Source organism: Tupaia chinensis, unplaced genomic scaffold (genome assembly GCF_000334495.1).
Source record: "Tupaia chinensis unplaced genomic scaffold, TupChi_1.0 Scaffold000354_1, whole genome shotgun sequence".
Taxonomy (NCBI): Eukaryota; Metazoa; Chordata; class Mammalia; order Scandentia; family Tupaiidae; genus Tupaia; species Tupaia belangeri.
Genome location: NW_006159849.1, coordinates 4118851 through 4134316, shown reverse-complemented (window position 1 = coordinate 4134316; position 15466 = coordinate 4118851). Strand labels below are relative to the sequence as shown.

Sequence of the window (15466 nt, the reverse complement as noted above, 5' to 3'; positions counted from 1 at the left end):
ACCTCCCGCGGCTCGCGGCTCTGCGCCCTCGGGGCCAGCGCGAGTGTGTCTGCGCGTGAGTGTGAGTGTGTGTAGTGCGCGCCTGGGCCAGTGCGTCGGAGCAGCGGCGCAGGCAGTCGCTCCCGCCCGCGCCCTCCCCAGGAGCTCTGGGAGGACAAGGCGAGGTTTGGTGGCGAGGGCTGGTGGGGGTGGCGTGTGCGTGTGGCTGGGAGTGTGAGTGTGTGTGTGCGCGCGCGAGCGGCGGAGAATCAGGAAGTCACAGCAGCTAAGCACTGCGGGCCGCGCCACCACCCGAGGCTTCCCGCCGCACCGCCACCCCCCTGCTCCCTGAGCCCCGCGCCCTTTTTGTTCGCGTCCCCCAGGTAAGAAGCTTGCGCTGCCGCCGCCCGCTGGGTGCGGAGCTTTCCAGTTCTTTCCCTGCTGGCCCCCTCCGGTCTCCAGGCTCGCCTTTCCTGCAAAGTCAGGCAGGCGGGGGAAACCGGCTTCTTGTCCTTCGCTCGATTGCGTTTTTTTCCGAGGCTCGGTGAGGGGGAAGGAGGAGGCCTTGCTGGCCGCTGTCGCTTGTCAGCTCTTTCTCCAGGTCCTGAGAATGTGAGTCGCTGCGCCCTGGGGCTGTTGCACATTCAAACTTCGGGCCTAAACGTGCGTTCAACTCTCGCAGGATTTACTCCAGCAATAAAATGAATATTCAGAGTCGTCCACTCGCTCTTACAAGGCGTTTGGATTTGTTAAGGAAAGGAGGAAGGCTTGGAAGTCGAGGGAGTGGGGGTGTTGTGCAGAATCCATTCCTTATTCAATGTCTGCACCGGGTGTTATGTAATTTTAGTAGCACATGGGTGCAAAACCCATACTGGGCTTCCCTCCTTTGTTTATATAACTTTTAGGAGAGTTTTGCAAGGTTGTCACTTTTTTTTCCATCTCTCTAAACCTGATGAAGGTTGGTACTTTTGAAAAAGCAAAGCGACCGAGTTAGTAATTTTTTGGAGAGGTGTCATCATTGTCTCCTTTCTGGTCATTATATAGGCATGTAGGTATTCCTTTGTACGTGTAATGCTGGAGGATAAGGAAGGCATTAAAGATACGCGCTTGTTTACTGCGTTGACTGGTTATTTTTAACGTCTCTGTGTTACCAGTAGCAGAGTTAAATTTCAAACTTAAATTTCCGAGAACTCTTTTAACATTTACACCTGGTTGTGTGCCTTGCTCTTGTGAACAGTGAGGTTGTTGGTTGGGGATTGAATAGCAGAACATTCCTGCCCAACGACCTAAGACTCAGGAACCACTGGCAACTCTACTAAACTAAAAGCCATGCCCAGTGTTTGTGTGTGTGATGTGTGTGTATACACTTATGTTTGCAAATTTAAATGTTTTCAGTAACATTTTCCACCAGTAATAGGGGGGGGGGGCACTTCCCAAAGCCTGTTAGGCTTCCAGGCTACTTCTAGCACACTGGTGAATTGTTAAGAGGTGTGGCTGGTTGGAATCCTAGTTGGTGCTTTGTTATGCAAATAGAGACACACTTTCTCTTTTAGGAATCTAATTGCCCTTTTATTCTCTTGGACTTCTCTTTCTTTTGATTCTCCCCTACAACTCACATGTTTGCTATTCAAAAAAGGGAATTTCAGACACCTGTTAGGTCCAAAAGATATTTATTGAAGGAGACTGAGGGGGGAAAAATGCAGACCCATAGAACAAAGATCCATCTACCTTGTTGGGGGCATTAAAGAGAGATGGCATATTGGTAAGGAGCATTTTGAAATAAATTAGGAGTTGGGAGTCTCAGAACCCTTGAAGAGGGTGAGGCGAGGGAGGGCTTCCTTCAATACAGCCTTTCTCTTATGAGTTATATCAGTTACATCCCAGCATCGGGACTAGCTGCACCGTGGTGTTTCACAGAAAATATTCACTGTGAGAGCATGTTCAAAGCAGCCTTAGATCTTTTCTTTTGTTCGTTTTTAAAGTGGTTTTTGAGCAGTTCTCATCAAGTTTCTTGAAAAGTGCTTTGACCAACACCTGAGGCTTAGAATTGACCAGAAAAAGGTGCCTCTGTGCTTGTATTATATTGTTAATGCTTAAATTCTGTTTAAAACATTCCTGACAGAGTATAACTGGAAAATAGTACTTCTGCAGGTAATTATTTAAAACTTCTTTGATTAAGTTAAAGACACGTCATTTTACAGGCCAGGATAAAAGCACATTCCCATTCCTTTCTAGAAGGGAATTGCGGTATTCCTTATATTACTGTAATATTTTGACACCTCATTTTAAAGGCTTTTTATGTATTGGAGCAAGACCATAAAAAAGAAAACTTTCATAAATTATAAAAGTGGTGGTGTCCTCCAGTGTTTTTCATGTTCTTTTTCTGTTTCTCCTTTAGAAGTCTTCCTTTGTAAACAAGGCCTTTGTGAAACTCTCCAAGGTCAGCAGCTTTTTGATTCTCCAGAGAAATAATAAATCACTATTTATGACATCTTGACATGCTGCCATGAGGGCACTGAATTATCACAAACAGAATGCTAAGGACTGTTTTCTAGCTTTAGCAAGTTGAGGACCGGGTTTAACCACCAAAAAGTTTTGATTCTCACTGTTTCTGGATAAGAGGATTTTAAGGGGAGACAGGGACACTAAATTGCTTACGTGAGTCATGTTCTCTTGTATTTCTGGTGAACAAATGAGATAACTTGCCTAGCATAAAAGGCCACATTTGGAAACTACTTCTGATTTTTCTTGGACTTTGTTTTATAAGAGAAACAGAGACAGATGCAGGAATCTTCAACTGGGTCTCACCTTACTGTGACTCCCTGCCACCCCACCCCCCAGCTAGGATCCCTGGTGCACCTGGTCCATTTATTCTGATCCCTGATCCCAGATGGTTACAGCATCATGCAGTGAAAGCCTGCTGCGTGTGCCATTCTGGCTGGGCCTCTCACTTCTTCTTCTTCTTCTTTCTTTTTTTTTTTGTAAAAGAATGGTTTTCTAAATCGTTCCTTTTGCCTCAGTGTTGGGGGGTTTGGAGACTTTTTTTTGGTCATTAGAGAGTGCTGAATTTTCTGTCATTTTAAAAAGAGTTCTTTTTCTGGAGCCTTCATCACTAGCCAGTTCATAAAGTCATGGGTCAGTCTATAAGTAGCTGGGAATAGAAAATACAGGTGGTGGTGAGTTATTTGGTAGAATATTTAGGTAGGCCTGTGGTGTTTTCTTTTTTCATTTTTTAAAATTTTGCCAGGCAACATATGTGCTCCCTGGGGAGAGACAGAGAGAGACAGAGTGAGATAGAGGGAAAGTGAGAAAGCACTCCCTATGGGGGACAGTCACGCCGTGATTTGTTCTCTACCATTTCTCCCTCCTTTTGAGATTTCTGGGCAGGCATGGACCTGAGCTGGGCCTGTTTCACAAGCCGTTGGTTCCAGGACTTGAACCACAGGGTTGGCCATGTGAGATCAAGTCTCCTTGACCATCATCCCACTGACTGGGCCAAGGGATGTTTATTTGTTCTATGTTGAAAGTTGTGACTTTATAGTGGGTTGTCAGAAAAGTCAGACACGTCCGTGCGTAGAAAGTGCATCGTGACTTTGCCGACAATCCAGTACTTACCAGATTCTATAGGAATCCTAAGCTATCTTCTGCCGTAGTCCTTATGAAAGATTGCATATTTGTTTGCTTAAGATATTTATGTCCAAGGTAAATGAGATCCTGCAACCTGGGTTTTGAAAACTTTACAGCTTTATTACTGTTTACTGTGACTTTATTATTTCTCATGTTAATATAGCACTTTTCCTTGAAAGTGTTCAGGGTATATTAGTGCTGTTAAGTAATAAAAATTGTAAAGATATAGTCAGAGATAACTTGAATAATCATACCTCAGCAAAACATATGCTGAAGCTGATGAAATCCAGGAGCCAAATAGCTGGGATTTTTGAATGTTGAATATAAACACCTCATTAATTCACTCATTTGGAATGATACTTTAGATATGGATACTAGCTTTTTTACTGAATCTGACATACTTTTCTGTACTTTGGGGTTTCTAATACATTATTTGTTTGTTTGTTTAAATTTTGCCAGGGAGTGTACACGCTCCCTGGAGGAGAGACAGAGGAAGAGAGCGAGTGAGGAAGTACTCTCCTGGAGGGATGACCATGTTGTCCTCCTTTCTCCTCCATTTCTCCCTCTCTGAGGGATTTTGAGCATGCATATGTTCCTGGTGTGTTTTTTTCAAGCCACCAGGTCCATGACCTGAACTTTGCAGTCTGCCATGTGAGATCCAGCCCTCTTAACCACCATGCCATCAGCTGGCCCTTTAATACGTTATTATCAATAGACAGTGGAAGCCTAGTAGAGAGAGTGGTATTTTATTAGGTGTATAAGACATTAAGGTCATTTGGGCCTTCTAATTAGATCGTATTGCCTGTATTATTTAAGACACTACAAAAATCACAGTAGTTTATTGTATTTTTTTTTAACTTCATTTATTTTTATTATTTTCCAGTTTGATCAGAGACAGAGAGGGAAAGTGAGAAAGCAAGCTACCAGGTCCAGGACTTGAACTGTGGTTAGCCATGAGGGATTCCAGTGCTTTTAACCATACCACCTGCCAGCCCCTTTTATTGTATTTTTAGGTAGACAACCATCAGACTCATCATCAGATATATGTTGATATATAATCTGCATTTGCAAGGACTAATGTTTTAAAAACCCTTTAGAAACTGATCTGATTAGGACCAGCAGTTGGCATAATGGCTGTATCGCTGGACTCCCACATAGTTGACCGCGGTTTGAGTCCTGGACCTGGTGGCTTAAATTCATACCAGGCACTGTGCGTGCGTGCCCAAGATCCTGAGAGGAGAATGGAGGAGAATTGTGGTGTGGTCATCGTCCCTGGGGGGTGATTTCTCGCTTTCTCTCTCTGTCTTTCTGGTGAGCGCATGCGCCCTATAGCAAAAACCTCTCAAGACAAACAAACAAACAAAACCGATCTAATTTAAACATGGCCTGGGACTTTTGTAAATCAATGAATGAATCCACAGAAGTGGAATAAAATTTAAAGTTTAAAAACTGTTAAATATTAACTCTCTCTCTCTCTTTTTTTAAAAACTGAATTCAGAATTTGGGAGTTAACAATTACTTGAAAGTAGAAAAAAATCCTTGGGGCAGGTGGCATGGTGGTTAAAGGCGCTGGATTCCTACATGGCTGACTGTGGTTCTAGTCCCAGACTTGGCGGCTTGCTTTCTTGCTTTCCCTTTCTCTCCCTCTGTATCTCTTAGGTCAAATTATAAAATAATAAGAACAAGTGGAATTAAAAATAAATAAGTAATATTCCCTTGGTGGGGGATATTCCAGTTTTTCCCACCCTCTGGGAGATGAAGCATCACACCTGGAAACTGGGCTTCCATGAAGAAAGAAAGCCCTCCCCTCTCTTACCCCTGTGCTGTGTTGAACTGGGCTTTGAAAATATTTGCAGCTAGTTTAGGGTCTGCTGTTTTACTAAAATGCCATTAAGCAAAGTCCAAAATTCTGTAAAAAATAGACGATCGGTATTGAGAACCTATGCACTTTAAAGAATGTACTTGAACATTCAAATGTATGAATGGAAAATGGTAAAGCGCCCAGGCCATGTGATGTAGAGAGAGAGATCATAGGAGCTCTCTTGAGTCGATGGGATGGCTCAGGTCTGTGAGATGAGGTAGGGTCCAGTAGGAGGAGGGCCCATGTGGGGGCTGTGGTTCCCGATCCCAGATCAGAAGAAAGTCCTGAAGTCATAAGTAACAATCTAAAGAAGCAGTGGGTAGACCAGTGTACCTGTTTTGACCTGGTTGCCTGGGGCAAGAAGTTTCAGTTGGGGAGAGTTTTAAGAAGATAAAGTCAGAGATGGCATAGAAAGACTTGACTTCCAGGCTAAAGCATGAATATTTTATCCAATGTGTATTGGAGGCTTGTTTCTCAGAAGTTTTGAACAAGAGAATTCATGAACAAAGCAACATTTTAGATTAAGCTGGCAGATGTGGATTCAGGTTCAGGGTGGGAATGGAGGCTGCCTTGAGAAAGATCCGGGCAATCATGCACATTTGTATATGATAGCTCACAGGGGGTCTTCTTAGCTGATATTTCATTTGATTCATATGAAATTTGAGTTTATGGCTGGCTTCTATGCCTATTTCTTAAGTGAGGAATTTGAAACTCAAAGAGGATAAATGAGCTATGTGATGATTTTCTTGTAAAAAGTGTATTAATATCGTAAATGACTATTTTCTGTTTTAATTGCAGTGAACTCGAAGGGTTCATTGTGGAAAGTTTTTGCTACTGTGAAAGTTGGGGCAAGATGGGCATATTAAAGATCATCTGTCATATTACCTTGATTCATTCAGCATATAATGGTCAAGTTTTACTGCTAAATAAAAGTGTATCATCTCAAAGGCAAGTTATTTATTTAAACTTGCCAGAAGAGTGCGTGCTCTCACCAGAGTCAGCGGAGGGAGAAGGAGAAAGCCCCTTCTAATGGGCCATCGTCACGCCTTAATGCCTCTCCTCCATTTCTCCACCTGTAGGGATTTGGGGCACTCAGGGCACTTGGAAGGCATGATGTTCAAGTCACTTGTGCCGGGATTCTAACCATGTGTGGCCTTGTGGGATTCGTCTACCTCTACCAGTAGGCCACACAGGGCCTGCCCAAGGAAAGTTTTTAAAGTATGTTTTTCAGGCTTTTTCCCTTCTCCTTGGTGTTTCATGTATAAATAAAATTATCTTAGCAGTCAAAAAGGGAAGTTGATTCTTATCAGCATCCAAAATGAGGTTGCCTTGAAAAATGGCCTCATTTAACCTAGGAAGGACAGGCAGATGTATAAATATACATGAGATACTACATTTTAGGGTGGCATGTTTTGAAATTAACTTTTGTTGGTTTGGTCTGTTTGGTTTGGTTTTGAACAACTAACTAGCAGTTTGGGTTCCACTGAATTTTAGAAGTAGTGATTGTCCACAGTAGTTACCTACCATTGATCACCCTTCTAACTAATGTGGATGTGAATCCTGGATTAGAGGGATGCTTTTCCAAAGCGCTTCTTTATAGAGGAGCTTCTAGCACTTTGGCTTTGCTTGTCAACATCCTTTTTAAACAGTTTTTTCTTTGTGGGAACGTTGTTGGTTCTCATTAAGGAGGGCCACTGACGTGCATCTCTGGTGGACTCTTAAGATGGTAGCTCACAGTCTCTACCAGAGCCAGGACCCTGTCAAGGCAGTGCCTGGGGCTCATGGGGGACTAATTGCCAGTGCAGTTTGTTGTTATCCTCTGTTGTGCACAGAGCTGTCCCAGAGCCTTTGCCAGGCAGGTCTGACTCTCAGCAAGGACGATCCCCAAGGCAGTTTATTTAAAGTGAGGGCAGCATCTTGTGGCCTAATTCATTTCCTTGATTGAAAGTTGAAGGAAGCCCAAGAACAGAGCAAAGTTGTAACCCAGCACCTTTTTTGTTTTAAAGAATTATTTAATTTCATTTATTTCTGTTATTAAAACTTAAACATTTTTATGTTTAAAAATTTGCTACAGGGCAGTAGTGCTCACTGGAGAGAGAGACAGAGAGACAGAGAGAGAGAAAGCAAGAACGCAAGCTGCTAGGTCTGAGACTCAAACCAAGGTCAGTCATGAGGAAGTCCATCACCTTAACCATCACACCATCTGCTGACCCCTACCACTTTTAAAAACATGCCTGACTTTGAAAAGACTGCTAAACTTATGGTAATACCCATGAGAAGGCTAAGGAAATGTTGCCCATGGTTTTCTGTGGTTTTGATCGAGCAACTTAAAACAGCTTTAAACCCAGTGCAGTTTTTATCTGTGGCACAAATCACATTGTGCACTGTTTAGAGTTGCATGTCTCAGATGGAAAAGCAGCGTGGGCCTTGATAATGTTTCAGCACCTATCCAGACAACCTTGGCCTCTAAGAATGAAACTTCTGGTAGATTTATTCCCTTTATCTTCATTGCTATTTTTATTCCTCCTCCCACTCCCCCACTAGGAATAACAGAGTTTGTGTCCTGGGTCTAGATATGTTGTTACTTCTCATGGGTGACTTTATCAATTCATTTATAAAGAAAATGCCATAGAAAACAAGAAACAGCCCTGCAGGTTGGGGGGATGGTCTGAATCAGCAAACAGACATAAGAAGAGTCTTAACTACGTCCTGAGCCTTACAGGTCTCCTCTAATAGCCAGAAAACTTTGAAATGACTGAGTTATTCTTAGGGATATGGACTACACCTAATTTTTTTATTTGTGATATTCCACCTTTAACCTAGACCTCAAAGTTATTCTATAAAACGAGCAGTGATAAAAGATGCTGGAGAGCCAAGATTTCCCCATGCTTCCTTAGAAGTTTGATAAAGAGCAATTTAAGAGATACTGTCAAGGTTGTGGCTTCCCCAAAGTTCTCTCCATCACTAGAAAACAAGTTTCTAGGAAACATGTTTTTTTTTTTGTTGTCGTTGTTGGTTTGTTTTCTTTTTTTGTTGTTTTTAAACTTCCAGGCCTAGTTGAAATGCTGCCTTCTCTACTATACTTTTCCTAATTCCTTTCTCCTGCCTCCAAGCTGTAGGTAATTTGCACCCAGTGACCGTGTTGGACATTTTAACTGTACCCCTTCCTGTTTTTTTTCTCTTATTATTTTTGTTCTAGTTTTCTATCCCTATCAGACTGATTTCAGAGTCCTGAGGCAAACCCTCTGGCTATTTTTGTAGACCTGAAGGCCCTGTGCCCAGGATGCTCAATATGACTGGGAATAAATAAGGACATTGGGTCCTCTGGACGTTGGATTAAGAATATCTGACCGTTTCAATTTTAACGTTTCGTTTCCATCTGAAACTCTCCCTAGGACTTCTCTTACTCTCTTATTTCCTGATAAGTTCATGTATTATCACAGCCAAATCCTAGTTTTGGCAAAATCCCTGAGCCATTGTTTCCATCCTTGTTTTTTTGTTCTTTACTTTCCTTCCCTGCACATTGCTCTAGCTCAAGTGAAAACTCTAGCCTGTGGATGGGGTACCCCTTGGATGTAAGAGTTCAGTGTTGAGCTGAGAGTCAAGAGATAAAAAGTTGTAGTTGGGGACCAGCAGATGGCATAACGGTTATGTCGCTGGACTCCCTGTAGACAGTAGTGGTTTAAGTGCCAGACCCGGTGGCTTAAAACTCAGTCTGGGCACTTGTACGTATGTCCAAACTCCTGAGCAGAGAAGGGGGGAGAAGGGATTGCAACGTGGTCATTCCCCCCAGGGTGTGATTTTTCCCTTTCTGTTTCTCCAGTGAGGGCATGTGCCCTATAGCAAAAATCTCTCTTAAAAAAAAAAAAAATTCTGTGGATTTCTTTCCCATAACAGGTGTGACAAGGCAAGCTTTGTTATCCCTTCCTGCCTATTGCTCTCACCTTTTCAGTGGAGAGTGTGAGAAAAGGCCAACAGCGATTATGAAGCCCACGTAGATGTGCTTATATGTTACCCTGTGTGTGTGTGGGGGGGGGTGGGGGATTGGTAGTCCTGTGGATTACAGTGAGATAGTATTACACGTCATCAGGGTTGTTATGGCTGGAGTGGTGACCATTCAAGTTCCATGAAGCTGAACTCCTTTAAATGTGCAGATAGATGACTGATGTACGGCGATGCGGGAAACTCCAAGGCATTTTATTTTCAAAAACTTACACTCCCCAGTTGTAAAGGCAGGAGGGTGAGGACTAAAAGACGGTGCACTGCAGAAACATTCTTGTCTAAGAACACAGTGGACCAGCCCTCAGGGAGTCCTGGTTTGCAGGAGAGGAAGGTGTGATAGGAGCCGATAAGACACCAGCAGTGATGCGTGTGAATGGGGAGGTGGTGTTCACCCCCTGCCCCTTTCTTCATCGTATTTGTCACAAAAGTGTGGAACAGATCATTCTTTTCTGTGACAAAGTAAACTCTTTCTCCCTCCAGCATGAAGTAAAAATAGATTTTGAGAGTTATCCTGTGAGTGGACTTACCACTACTCTTAACTGGTTTATCTGAGCCCCTCTCCTGTCTTAACTGTACTACCTCCACCCTGTCTCTATGGTGTGTATCAGTAGTGCTTTGGAGAAAAAAGAAAGGGGCCTGGGTTCCTAGGCTACCAGCACATTGGTGAGGGGGAAGTTGAGCTGGCCAGTACTGCACTTCAAACCTTTACCACGCTAACTTAGTGAAAACATGCACCTCTGCCGGGGAGTTGCATCTCTTTGCAATGCATACTTACAAGTTTCTTATATTGTTGGAAACTTGAATTGTGCACTTAAACTATAAAATGAAGTCACCACCAGAAATGAAGAGAAGGGAAGAGTTAGAGCCCAGGACGACAGGCCTTGTCTTGGAGAGGTGGTCTTTTTTGGGTATACTTGGGGGGTGGTAGACAGCAGCAGATCCTGGGGCAGCCCTGCTTTTGTCTATTAATGGGTTTGCATAAAGTATTTGAGATGACCTGGGGGGCAGCCAGCATTGAGTCATAGATGGACAGAGGAAAGGACCTTTGAGATACTCCCATCCTGAGCCCAGAGGGAGCTGAGAGACCCCGGAGATAAAGCACTTCTCCCAGGGCCTCAGAGTTGGTGGTGGCACTAAGACTAGAATCTAGGTCTCTGGACTCCCATTGGGAAGTCAGTGAAATATCATCAAAGTTCTCTGAGAGTCCGCATCCCTGCCGTGTGTTATGGGACACAGGGTAAGTTTTCTCATTGGTTAAACTGTACTGTTTCTCCGAGTCACACACATTTAGTAAGTCCCTGTATCTGAGGGTTCTCTTCTAATTACATAGTTTTCCTATATAACATATTCCTATAGTAACATTCCACTTATATGTCTGTAATTTTCCAGTTTCCTTCTAAGATATTTTTCTGTCTGAGAAGTTTTTAATAGTTTCCTTTAACAAAAAGTGAGCATTTTTATGGGACTGTATGCTTGTAAGTATAACATTTTTTCCAAGATTTCCAGATGAAAGTCTTAATGTATGCAGAAAGCAGTACTATGGGCTAATGTGTATGAAAATGTAAGGCTTGAAAGTAGGAGTATCAGGCTAACTAACTTCCCTATTTGTATCTTCATTGTTCAAACTTGGTGGTATATTACCATCATACCTCTTGAAGCCCATTTCAAGGTAAACCATAACAGGAAGTAAGCAATTTCCTTTTATTCATTAGAAAATAAAGGGGTATATTAGTTTGCTGATATACATGAAAGGACATTATAACTTGTAGTACCTTTGAATTGACGTCAGCTTCCTAAATTTAAAATGCTGACTGAACCCATTTGTAGGGGGAAGGGAAGATGGAAAGCAAAACAAAAAACAGAAACAAAAAGTTACTTCTGCCTGCTTTGTTAATCACAAAGACTAAATGGTAACATTTGGGTCTCAGTGAATTCAAGGCTATCATTCACCCTGGAAGCTCCCCGAATTTAGAAACCACTTCTGCTGAGTCCTCTAAGACAGTCCTGGAGTCCCTGCTAAGGGCCACTCCAAAGCAGGCTTTCATTGCTTCCTGTTTTAGCCTGAATTTATCTATTGGAATGGCTTAAATGCCTAAGTTCTTATGTGCTTTACAGAATTCTTTATGCAAACACAGTCCAAACACTGAATATGTGCTAGTTTTTTTTTTTTTTTTTTTTAATTTGCTAGAAGGCCCAGGTGGTTGTTGTAGACAGAAAAAGAGAGGAAAAGTGAGAACGCACCTGTTATAGGGAATGGTCATGTGGCCATCTTGTCTTCATTTTTCTTTTTGGGATTTTGGGTGTGTGTACAATTTATTAAAAAACAATTATTTTATTTTATTGTAGTTATTATTTTTTAATTTGGCCACAGAGAGAGATCCAGGGTTTGGGAGGAAAGAAAGCAATCTGGACTCGAACTGCCATTAGCCATGTGGGAGTCCAGCGCCTTAACCACCACGTCACCTGCCAGTCTAGCGTGTACATGGTTTTAAAGCTGCAGGGTCAGGGACTCAAACTGTACACTCAACCATGTGGGATCCAGTCTCCTTAACCACTGTGGCACTAACTGACCCTCTAGTTTTAGATAATTAATGGACACAAGCAATAGTTTGCATTTGAAATTTGTCTATTCAAGTATTTTTGGGCATTTACTACATGATAGTTGGAGGTAGAGGAGACAGGAATGAGGTAGAGCCAGACCCTGCTTTCCTGGCTCTCACAACCTAGAGATTCGGTGCGGGGTGGCAGAAGGTGGATAAGAATGGAACAAATGTGGGTTTTTTTGTACTTCCCCTCTAATCCCTCATTTTACTACAGGGAGAGAGCCCTGCTATGTGAGTCAGGTGCCAAAGTCCAGTTTGGTCTCCACTACGAAGTAGTGGGTAAGGAAACCATTTAGGATGTCTCGTGTTTGTGAGATTGACGGCACAGTGTTGTGGTGCGCGCAGCTGTGTGTAGCCAAGGTAACACCATAATGTAGACAACGGTTAGTGTCACCGGTGGTACTCACCTACCTTGTGGGGACCATTGATCTCATTGGGGTTTGGAAAACAGCTTCTTTACTCATTCTGGCTCATATCCATGCCACAGTTGCACCCACTCCATGAGGCAGTTTCCCAATGGGAATGCCAAGAAGGCTTAGTGTGGGTGGCGGAATATTGCTCTGCTGAAATTGGAGAATCAGAATTTCCACACCTATCGTGTGGTGGGCTCTGATCCAGGAATCATGGACCATTTCTCGAGGGCCCCCTAGAGAAATGACTGGAGCGAGGACTGGAAGTAATCCCTCCTCTTAACTATCCAAGTGGTCTCTGCTTCAATTAGTCAGCTGGCAGGAGGACCACATCCTAAACTGTCCTTTCCGATCACTTCTGGTACAGTAGAGGTGGGAGGGGAAATAATGCTAAATAAGATTGTTGTGCCAGGCACACAGCTGTGTTTTTTACACATTATCATGCATTTAAATCTCAGAAGAAGGAATGTAAATAACTTAGCTAGTAATTGCAAGTGCGGGTGTTGGAACCCACATTGTCTGATTCCTATAGCCTCTGTGTCTTCAGTTTTTGAGACTTCTCTTTCATTCTCAATTTATGAATAGTATTTTCCCCCTCATTGTAGAATTTTTGGTGATGTTTTGAATGGCCATTCACTTATGAAAATGAATCTTGGCTGGGACCGTTAGAAAGGTTTATATATTTTAATGGCTTTGGGAGTTAATGACTTGCAAGATGTCCATGCCAGTAAGTAACGGAGAGCATTTGTTGACTTTAGTAATAAATTTCAAACTTGTTTAGGATTCTGCTTATGTGTTAGATTTGAGTTTCTCCAGTGAGTCTTTTTGTATCTTAGATGATTTATACCTTTCTGGGGAATCATTTAGAGCGTGTGTTTTATTAAACAAGTGGTCTTCATAAAGACTGGGGCAGACGGATATATATCACACTCACTCAAACATCTGGACTAGGGCAGTTTTGTTTGATGTTTGTTACAGAACTGGCACCATCAAATGCTAACAACTGTTTTATTCTGATCTTAACATCATGTTTAAAACGTCCCTTTGTTTTTTTCTTTCCAACCCAGTATCTCTACTGACTGGCAGAGACAAGAAAGGTAGATGTCTACACCCACAGACCCTGGTGCGATGCCCCATCCAGGGCCTTCGCCCGGGCCCGGACCCTCCCCTGGACCAATTCTTGGCCCTAGTCCAGGACCAGGACCATCCCCGGGTTCCGTCCACAGCATGATGGGGCCGAGTCCTGGACCGCCAAGCGTCTCGCATCCTTTGCCAACACTGGGTTCGGCTGACTTCCCACAGGAAAGCATGCATCAAATGCATAAGGTAAACATTTATTCTCCCATTCAGTCTCCTCTTCTGAGTTGGGGATGGTTAATATGTTTTATGACCCCTATACTTTTTTTTCCCTACTATTGTTCGAAGGAGAATCAGAGGCCAGACAGTGGTGTGGTAGTTAGGGCAGGTGGATCCCACATGGCCAATTGTGCAGTTCGGGTTCTGGACGAGTAGCTTGAAAAACACATTGAGTTCATGTGATTGTGTGCCCCAAATTAGAATGGAGAAGAGGGGATTGCAGGGTGGCTAACCCCCAGGACGACTACTCCTCTCTCCACCGTAAGTGCATGAGACTTACAGCAGAAACCAAAAGAAAAAAAAAAAAGACGAAGGAAGAATCAAGGTAGGTCTTTGTCTCGTATATTATTAGAAACCATTCTGAGGCACTTTATTGCTACAGATGTCCCAATCATGAAGACCAGATCCTTTCTTTTTTTTTTTAAATACTAAGGTAGACTATGCGGTTTAGACAGATTCTTTGAAGGTATTTTGGCCTGGTGAATGACTGCATTAGTGTAAGTCTTATTTTATTCTATCTGTGAAAAGTAACGTCTATCTTCCATAGGTGAACATATTAAAATACATTTTTACCTAGAAATGTTGACATTTATTTAAAAACAGATCTCAAAGACTACTTTCTTTTTTCTTGCCTTTTAATTATTTATTTATTTTTTTGCTTTTTTCTTGAAAAATGTACTTTAAGTGATTTTTGTATTTTTTTTAATTTTGCTGGTTAGTGTGTGTGCTTGCTGTAGAGAGAGAGAAGAAAAGAAAGTAAGCACTTCTCGTGGGAGATGGTCACACGACATTCGTTTCTTCTTTTGGAATTTTGCGCTCATACGCACGTGCACTTGGAGTGGTTTTCAAGTCACTGCATCCAGGACTGAAATTGGACAGTTGGCCCTGTGGAATCCTGCCACCTTAATTGCTATGCTAGCAGCTGGCCTGGGGGATTCTTTGTTAAAAATTATTTATTTTGAGGAACCAGCAGTTAGAGTAATGGCTATGTCGCTGGACTCCCACGTAGTCAACCGTGGTTCGCGTCCCGGACCCAGTGGCTTAAAATTCATGCCGGGCGCGTGTGCGTGCGTGCCCAAGATCCCGAGAGGAGAATGGAGGAGAGGGGATTGCGGCGTGACCATCCCCCCTGTGGGGTGATTTCTCGCTTTCTGTCTCTAATGTCTCTGTCTGGCGAGCACACGCGTCCTGTAGCGAAAATCTCTCCCCCCCAAAAAAGTATTTTGGTAATTATTTATTATTTATTATTTTTAAAATTTGCTAAAGGACGTGTGTGCTCACCAGAGAGAGATGAGAGAGAGAGAGAGAGAGAGAGAGAGAGAGAGAAAGAGAGTGAGAAAGAGAGAGAGAAAGTGAGAAAGCAAGCCACCAGGTCCAGGACTCAGACCATGATTGGCCATGTGGGAGTGTCCAGTGCCTTAATCACTGGACCACCTGCTGGCCCCAGGATTCTTTTTTCAAGGCTCTATTTAAGTTAAATAGTTTATAGGTAATCCTTTAAATGCACATGGCTGCCTCTCTGTGAAGTAGGTTTATTTTGGTTTTGGAAGAAACTTTTGATTTTTTTTCCAGGTCCAGGTCCCACTGCTTGTTTCTGAACTAAGGCTATACTGATCCACTGTTGATTA

General features: G+C 42.8%; 1 protein-coding gene across 1 annotated transcript in view; it reads left to right on the top strand.

Annotated features, from left to right (window-relative positions):
* SMARCA2 (SWI/SNF related BAF chromatin remodeling complex subunit ATPase 2) overlaps positions 1-15466 on the top strand; it is a 218597-nt gene that overhangs the window by 2080 nt on the left and 201051 nt on the right. The window contains 1 exon segment of the mRNA XM_006152442.3: positions 13550-13808. Coding sequence (XP_006152504.1) covers positions 13584-13808 — 225 coding nt within the window. The 5' untranslated portion in view covers positions 13550-13583.